The 9,245-nt window shown below is 40.9% G+C and overlaps 1 protein-coding gene across 1 annotated transcript; it reads left to right on the top strand.

Moving 5' to 3' along the window:
- Positions 1–3,332: 3,332 nt before the first annotated feature.
- LOC103696417 (mitochondrial arginine transporter BAC1) lies at positions 3,333–8,926 on the top strand. Its single transcript, XM_008778031.3, has 9 exons — positions 3,333–3,630; positions 4,607–4,696; positions 7,082–7,183; positions 7,351–7,455; positions 7,557–7,649; positions 7,727–7,927; positions 8,007–8,105; positions 8,183–8,323; positions 8,436–8,926. The coding sequence occupies exons 1-8, from the start codon at positions 3,538–3,540 to the stop codon at positions 8,315–8,317; spliced, it is 918 nt and encodes a 305-aa protein (XP_008776253.1). The 5' UTR covers positions 3,333–3,537; the 3' UTR covers positions 8,318–8,323; positions 8,436–8,926.
- The last annotated feature ends 319 nt before the right edge of the window (positions 8,927–9,245 follow it).

Below are 9,245 nucleotides of genomic sequence, written 5' to 3' on the forward strand. Positions count from 1 at the left end.
GAACTAAATACACGACTAGGATTTGATATTCAACCTTACATTAACCAGAAAGAATTAATGGAAGGTCAGTGGAGCAAATGATTCTATGCAAATACTTCACTTCTTATTTTCTAACCATCAATTTTTCAGAAATTTGCTGCAGGGGAAACGAAAGAGGGGAGGGGGACAGCCAACAGGTCGAACTACCATGAAAAAGAAAGAAGATTTTGTACGACTTTTCTTGCTCTTTTTTTTTCTTTTTGCTACAAAAAAAGGGTAGGGGGAGGAAGGGACAAGCCCACCCCCGCGTAACAGCCCCCACTGGGCTTCCACCCCACCAGAAAAATGTCCGATGTGGGCAGACAAGTTTTACTCATACCCTCCCTATCCAAGGGTGAGTACATCACATCTGGCACCACCAAAGCTACCAACGGACCAATAAGCGCTCCTAGACCCCATGAACAAGAAGTGTCACCGCATTTTAATCGACGCGCAAGGCGATTCGAACTTGGAACCATGCGGTTAGAAGATAATGCCCAGTTTCACTGAGTTACCACCTTGGTTGCTGCTCTTTCTTTTACTGCAAGAATGAAGCTAATAGTTTTGGCTAATGTGGGGAAATAAAGTAATGGACAGAGAAAGGGACCATAAAGTCTATGGAAATAGACAAGTGATCATCTAATGGTTTTAGTTAGGTTTGGATTAAATCTGAGCAAGAGTGCTGTACTCTCAGTACTTGTTAAAAAAACTTGACTTCAATTGATCTTGTTCTGTTTGTCATTAGCAGGGTTGCTATGTGATCTCATTGTTCGACGTACCTTCAGTAGCACATGAATATAGGATCCTTCTAAGTTCTCAAATTTACAGATGTTTCAGGCCAGGAATTTGGAAAAGGTTCTTGTCAAGCGATGGTACCAGCAAGGACTAAAACCAGCCATGCATGGTCTCGCATCAGAAGCTAATCGGTGCATAAAAGTTCCATCCCTGCGAGAAATGTTGCAGCAATCAAAAGAAGATCACCGATGTAATGCTTATATCATTAAACTCGTGCATGGTCAGAAATATACCTTAAGGCGGGCTCCAATGCACGCTTAATTGAATTAGATCACATCCAAACCGCCAAGGAATTCAACATGACACATGAACCATGGAAGCATGTCAAATCTTCTCACTAGTACATGCTTGATTCTACATGAATAACTCTTCAACTGTTTAGCACATGAATTTTCATAGGTTTTCTTTTGGATCCCATACATGTATATTAAGTATTCTCTGAACCAAAGTTCACCATTTCGATACCGGACGCTGTACCGATGCCACACTAGCATAATATTGGTACAATACAATATGAAATTTTTTTGGTATACCAACACTTCTTATGTCATCTGTACCGAATACTGATATTGAATTGATACGATACGACATATCATGTCTGGGCTGCTCATGCTATTTTAATGTAGCATTATGGAGACTAGATTTCTGGTTGGAAGAACTATCTGTTGCTTCAGTTCCTAGGAATTATGAGAAAGCATTCTCAAGGATCAAATTTCTATCGCTTGCTTCTCACGGGAGCTTATAGAAGCTCCCGTGGTCAGATAAGCATAGGCCTGTTAACGAGCCGAGCTGCTCGGGCTCAACTCAGGCTCGGCTCGGTAAAAGCTCGGCTCGAGCTCGGCTCGTTAGTCAAACGAGCCTGAGCCCGAGCCTAAAATAAGACTCGTTTAAATTCGAGCTCGGGCTCGAGCTCAGCCCGTTTGGGCTCGCAACTTCACTGCTTGGTATCAAGCTCCAAACGGCTTTGGATTTGGGTCTCCGGGTAGAAGAGGCCGTAGTTCCTCTCTAAGGTGGGCTCCGGCTTCTGGTCCTCGTTGAAGAGGGCGAACAGGTAGACGTCCAGGTTCGCCGCGATGTCCCGGCGTTCCCTGACAGCACACGCCGCACCAGGTAGCCGTTGTAAGCCACCGCGTTCGCCGCCCCCGCCTCCGTCTCGTTCGCATCCCCCTTCGACAGCCACCCCATCTCGGAGACCATGGCTTTGACGTCGCTGTACTTGAGAGCCGATATGGCTGCGAACACGGCATCGATTTGGGCATCGAACGACGTTCCTGACCTTATCTCTTTTTTTTTTCTTTCCCTCTTCCCTCCCCCAACCAACCCACCCGCACTTGCCAGCTTTTAAAAGCTCACACCCAGTTGCCGTACAGAACCATAGCTTGGATATTCGTGTATCGATGGGAAACTCTGGCGCTCCCCCCCCCCCCCCCCCCCCCCCTCTCAAGCAAAAGATCTGCCGCTGTTACTCGCCGCAGCAAAAAGCAATCAAACACACTGCACTCTCCCATTTCCCGCACCCCTTAGCCTAGCTATGGTAGGATGTAATGGCGTCCTCGGCCGTGCCGGTGCTCGCGGCGGCCGCCGCACGCCGACGAGGTGAGTCCATTCTCCCTTTTTTTTTCCTTTCTTTCTTCTTTCTTCCTTTCTTTCTTTCTTCTCTCCCCCGCCCACCCCATTTCCATCCCGGAGCTCGGGCTCGGGCTCGAGCCTAATATTGGGCTCGGTACCGAGCCTGAGCCCGAACCCAAGCCTGAAATTTGGTAAAATGAGCCGAGCCGAGCCCGAGGAGGCTCGGGCTCCGCTCGGCTCGTTAACAGCCCTAGATGAGCACCATTTTAGATACATGTTCACCTGCAAAAGTATGGGGTTCGTCATTAGGGACTATGATGCTAGACTAGTAGCAACAGGGGCTCAGTGGGTCTTCGACTCGTTAGTAGTGTCCACCGAGTTGCGAGCTGCCTGGGAGGATGTCTTCTATGCGAGGTGGATACCGGGCACGGACCGCTTCCTCCTCGAGAAAGACTCGACCACGATGATCGAGTGGATCTGGGGTCGAGGTCGCTTAGTCGAGGACTAGCCGCTGCTCCATGACATTCATAGATTATTGAGAGAGTGCGCCTTCATCAGGCCTCGCATGTTTACCGGAAGGCGAATGGTGCGGCAGACTAGGTGGCTTCTTTTGTGACGCACCACTCGAGAGGCTTCACATGGGCAGACCACGGATTGGTGCCAGAGTCTTCTTGTAGCATTTTGCTTTCTAATTTTGTTGGCCGCATTCACATCCATCACGTGTGAACCACCAATGTATATATATATATATATATAAAAGATGAAGGTGTCATCTGATGATTCTTGTAAGCAAAACTTTAAGTTCAACGGAGCTCTCGCAGGTCAACTACTAACTGTTTTTAAGTATAAGGTTGCATCTGAGCCCCTCATCGCCCAACTGACTTCTCACGTGACCTGTGGCACGTGTAGTGGGCCCCACATCTGTCCCGAATCGCGCCTCTAGGAGTCCAGAGCCCATTCGTAGAGAGACAGCCCGAGCGTTGAAGCCGGCGGCGCGAGAACTTTGGCGTCTCCCGACGGCGAAGTAGCGCGGGGATCTGGACCTCCGAGGGACGGAGGCGCTGCTTGAGAGCCCGAGCCTGAGAGGTTGAAACCCTTATATTAAGAATGGTGTTATGTAATTGTTGAAGACGGGCCTAAAAGAAGGGAGGGGCGATGGATGCTGGAGACGCCGCCAAGGAATACGCCGCCGGCTTCGCCGCCGGCGTTGCCACGGTCATCACCGGCCATCCCTTCGATACCGTAAAGGTCGGCGCTTTTCCCTATCTTATGTATTCGCTGCTCTTCCATTCTCTTCTCGCCTTTATCTGTTGTGCCCTAGCTTTCACAAACCTCTGTTTGGGGAATCTTCCACTTTCGTTAGTTTGTTCTCCTTGTTAATCTGTGAAATGTTGTTTTGTCAAGAGTTCGATCTATTATGCATCATCTACAAAAGAAAAATTAATAAGATACCTCGGATTGGACTGACAGGAAACCAAAGCATGTCGCGTAAGATTAAATGTTGCATTAGATTGCCAAATAAGTGGCCTCAAAAAGTTCTTTCATTCGAGATGTAGAACTAAGCTTCAAGCCTTTAGTAAGTTGGCGGACCAAGGGAGTTATGCATTGTCAAGCATCTGACCTAAAACGACAATGGCATGTCATGAGCTGTAGCTTCTATTATGTTTTATGAGTGTACTATGAATTCTACAAATTAAAATATGCCTGTTCAAAATCATTAATACGTTGACTGTAAAAACATTCGGTGCATCTGGCTGTGGCATGTCAAAATGGTAATGAATTTGTTAGTATAAATGAAGCAGATGAATTGGGGGATGATTAAATGACTCATACTAGGTTGCTTGTGTGGTTGCTTTGGTGGTTTGACAACCATAAGGATAAGCTTTGATTATCGAGCCAAAAGAATTTGTGAAATCATCCTCTATAGTTAATCAGATATGAACTTTCTGGATTTATAATTCTGAAAAGAGATATTTACTTCTTTTTTTTGGTGTACACACACACACATGCACATGGATATGATGATAGCATTTTGATATGATTATGGCTTTTTTGCATCAACTATTTTAATCTTGCATAATAATGACTTTTTGGTATTCTAATTTAAGAAGGTTGTATAATATTAGGTGCATACCATGCATCCTATGTTGTTTTTACTGCTCGTTCTTTAACATTTCTGAGATTCTTATTATGAGTATTGAATCGTGTGATGTTCATATGACAGGTGAAATTGCAAGCTCACAATACTAAAACACAAGTAAAGGAGTACAGGAATGCTTTACATTGCACCAGTCGGATCTTGATTAATGAAGGAGTATGTTGCTGCACTGATTGTATTTTGTAGAAATAATGTAGATCCATGTTATGGTGTCCGGCATAGAGGATAGAGATCTAAAAGAATATATGTTTTCTCATTTAGACTAGCATGAGGACAAATTTGCTTTTAAAATAATGTATAGGAAAAATAAAAGCTTATAAATCTGGTAAAAAAAGTTAGTTGATGAAAAGTTTCTAATTATAGCGATAGTAAATCGACGCATTTCAAAAAAAAAAAAAGATTGCATGCAGGGAACAACTCCATAATTCTCTTGTATGATCAACTCTCCCTCATGTTGCTGTTTTACAGACAGAAGCTTTAGCAAGTTTTAGGTGTAGCGCTATGGTAAGGCAAGAGATTGCAATGCACATAACTAGTAGTTTGCCTTTGATCTTGCTTCTCTACCGTTGTTAAGAAGAGCCGCAATGTATGTTGTTTGCAGATAAATCAGTGTTAGATAACAAAGGATGACTTTAATTGTAAATCAGAAATGTGGTTTACAACTTGAGAGGATAAGGATAGGTACAATAGAATATACAGAAAATGCATAAAATGACTATTTATATAGATAAAATAAGAATAAAGCTTCAATCTGATTTATGGACAATAGATACCCCAGTTTGGTTATATTCACTATCTCGCATCAATTGCAAGAAGCAACATAGAAGACAACAAATTCAATGGAGTAAAACTGGGTTAAATGAAGTGCTATTAGGGTGTTGTGTGATTGCCACATGCATTTAACACCTAGGGCAATACTATATTTTACAAAATTATGTTGTATGGGGAAGAATATAGGGCACCTAAAAGGATTTAAAAAACTGAAATGAACAAGAGAAAGATCCAAAACTCCTCCCAAAAAAGGAAAGAAGGTATAAAGTACAGTGTACTTCATATCCTCCAAATTAATAAATCATAAAAAAATGTGGTCCATGTAGAATGCAGTTTGATTCATGAATAAATTTGTAGGATTGCACAAATAGGTAAAAGGTTAACAGTAGACAAGCTCTAATTCTTTTATCAAACCAAGCTGAAAACCTTAATTCATGCTGAAACTTCCATAAGAAGGGAAAGCTTTTTGAGCAAACAGTGTGAAAACAGTGGTCCTCAACTCGGATGAAGCATTTCACAGTCAAAAGAAGTAAAGTTGTTTGCTAAAATTTTAACAGAACGGGCCATGATCAATGAAAAGTTCCATACTAGATGAGAAATTTCATACTGATCAAACAATTGGTCCTAAGATAGGCAGAAATGAAATCAAGTAAAATATCTGATTAGTATTGTACAGGGCTGGTCAGTAGTGGTGTTCACCAGTAGTCTATACAAGACAAATCAATGTACCAAGATCACAATCAAAATCAACAAGACCACACATAGAAACAAACAATTTTTAATCCTAAGTCTTGTAGAAGAGTGACCAAAAAAACAATTTTTCACCCCTATATTTATGAAGGAACAGATAGAAGGCAAGATGGGAGATGGGGACTACTATTCAATTGCTAAGCACCAAATTTAGTGCTTATGGAAGAAAGTGTCAGTTGGCAGCAATTCTGCTGCAATGTTCATGTTGCTGAATTCTTGTGAAGTGCAGGAGTGGAAGCTTTGCATGAGCCTGCTTAATAATGGAAACCCTTGTACTGCAACTTGAAAAGTGTGGAAGTGTTTTTTTTTTCTTTCCCCTGGATTTGTAAAACTATCTGAATTCATGTGATATCAAGCGTATACTGTGCCATATTCATTTTTTTGAATTGACTAAATACTTTACTATAGTAAAAACCTTTCCAAAGCTTCGCCTATTCTGAGGCATTTTTATGTTCTTTTCGTATTTTTCCTCTATGTTAGTTATTCAGCAAACATTTTTCATATGTCAGTCTCTAGGAAATCGTGAAATATGTTGCCTGAAACCAATCCATGCTATTTCAGAACCAATGAATTTTGGTCCACTCTTCCAAATAGAGACTTTACATCCCTTGCTTAATATATTCTTCAAAATTTTGCAAAATTTTATTTTCTCAGGACAAGTATATCAGTGACAGATACATAGCTTGCCAACTGCATGAAGATGTGGTACGTTGGTTATGGATGTATCATCAACAAATCACATTCCTGAACTCTGAAGGAGTGCCTGTCTATAACTAAAGCTCCATCCTTAGTTTTATCTCCCTTATAGATCCTTCTGAATGGGCATAGTATTAAAAGAATCTATAATCTAAGCTTCTTATTTACCATATTTGATAACTCTTTACAAAAACTTCTATAACTATGGCAAATTATCCTCTATTTGGTTATTGAATTCAAATTGTAGCACTCTAATTGCCTTCTATCCATATGCAACTAATTGTAGAAAATTTATTTAATCTCCCTTTCTTCTAATTCTGGCAGGTAAGAGGACTATATAGGGGGGCATCATCTTCCTTTGTTGGGATGGCATTCGAAAGTTCGCTTCTTTTTGGATTTTATTCTCAAACAAAACAGTTATTACAGGTTCCAAAACAATAATGAGTTAAAATTATTAAGTTCTAGTTTTGTGGTATGAATTCACTTAGCTTAAGAAGTAGGATGGTACTGTGATTGCGTGCAAGATGCTATTGATCTAGACATCATCACCTTCCTGGATGATAACTTGCGCTTGTTGTATGTTTTCCATGCAGGGAGAATCTCAGAGCAGTACACCACAGCTCCAGGTAATTATTCCTTCAGCTGCATTTGGTGGAACAATAATCAGCTTTATACTGTGTCCAGCTGAGCTGGTAAAGGTGGGAGCATTTACTACTCTCTTGTTTCTTATTTTCTTCCTTATGCCATGAAGTAATCTTTAAATCACTGTTTTTGACATGTAATGCTAAGTTTCTTCCAGTGTAGAATGCAAGTTCAGGGAAAGGATGCAGCATCATATATCAAATACAGTGGTCCTCTAGATTGTGCCATCAAAACCATGGAGAGCGAAGGGGTAATCTTATTCTTTGCTTTCTTTATCTCGACTACTGTACCTTGTTTCAGTGTGCTGATAGGCCACTATTTTCTCAGGTTAGAGGTATATTTCGTGGTGGCTTAACAACTTTACTGAGAGAATCAATTGGCAATGCTATGTTCTTCAGCACTTATGAGTTTAGTCGTTATTACATGAACAAGCAGCTGAATTCTCCTTCATCTACCCATAGCCACCAGTCAAAACTTTTAATGGATGCAGGGATTGGCATCATTAGTGGTGGACTTGGTGGAATTGCTGTAAGTATAAGACAAGCTTGGCCTCTTGGAATCAAAGTAGACTATATTTTGTTTCACATTTTGATTTTCCTTTGGGCAGTTCTGGTCAGCTGTCTTACCATTGGATGTTGCAAAAACTATAATCCAGACTGCATCTGATACAAAAACTAGCCGTAACCCTTTTCATGCGCTAAACTCAGTATGTCTTTAGCATTTCTATTTTTTTTTGTCTTCCTATCACTCGACAGGAGATTTATTGGGGTTCTACTGTTGTAGATTTACAGGAGAGTGGGCTTAAGGGGATGTTATGCTGGTCTTGGTCCGACATTGGTAAGGGCATTTCCTGCTAATGCTGCTGCCATTGTGACCTGGGAACTTACTGCTAAACTTCTAGGGGTCAAGCGTCTCTGATACGAGGTTTGTGTTATTGGCATCTCTGGACTGCAGGAAATCCTCTGTTTTCAGTAAAATTTTACACTGTTTATTTGTATATCTAATTCTTGTTATGCTTTCCTTTCTTCCTCCCCAGAAAATTTGTTAGCTCAGAGTCCTGTGATTCTTTCTGCCCTTTTGGTCAGGATCAAAATTTACAGAGAAAATATACAACCACGGGCCTTCTCCATGGGCTGCGAGTTTGGCCTGTGTATCAATATTTCGATTTCGTTTCCGAAGAATCTGAAAGCACTTGCAACAGTTTATTTTTACCAAAATTGTGCTCAGTGCTGTATTTGAGCAAGTTTCCAGGGCCTTGTGCTGCATTTTTTTCCCCTGGACCGGGATAGTGCTGAATAGTGCCGGCTTCTTTAAATTTCAAATAAAGAACTCGCTATTCCAGCTTTTGTAATTTAATGATTTATTGATTTCGGCATAGCAGTTCATTCTCTCAACGGATGTGAACCTATCTAGCTTATGCATTTTTTTCTTGTGCTGCAAATTGTCTCTGTATCGTTCCTCAGATGTTGTTGTTGTTATATTGGCAGATTTTTACTTAAATTTCTACTATGCTTGCAATATAACTAATTTAAAGGTATTTTTGATTTGCGACTGGAGTTGAAATGGATTGAAATGAAAATTGGAATGCCATATCTTTCGACATCTTTTGTTTGTGACCGGAATCAGAATTTAAATATTAAGAGAGAGTAAAGATTGGATTTTAGAAAATTGAGATATATTTTTATTTTTTATCTGGAATCAATAGGACTTTTCTAACCAAATGGGTGTGATAGGAGTGGCTTATTTTCATTCTTATTTCAGAGTTTAACTTTCTCCAACTAAATACGCTTCGAGTGAGTGCGTTGGGTTCGCGATCGAAATTGGAATAGAAATTGAAATATTTATA

Source organism: Phoenix dactylifera, chromosome 11 (assembly GCF_009389715.1).
Source record: "Phoenix dactylifera cultivar Barhee BC4 chromosome 11, palm_55x_up_171113_PBpolish2nd_filt_p, whole genome shotgun sequence".
Classification (NCBI taxonomy): domain Eukaryota; kingdom Viridiplantae; phylum Streptophyta; class Magnoliopsida; order Arecales; family Arecaceae; genus Phoenix; species Phoenix dactylifera.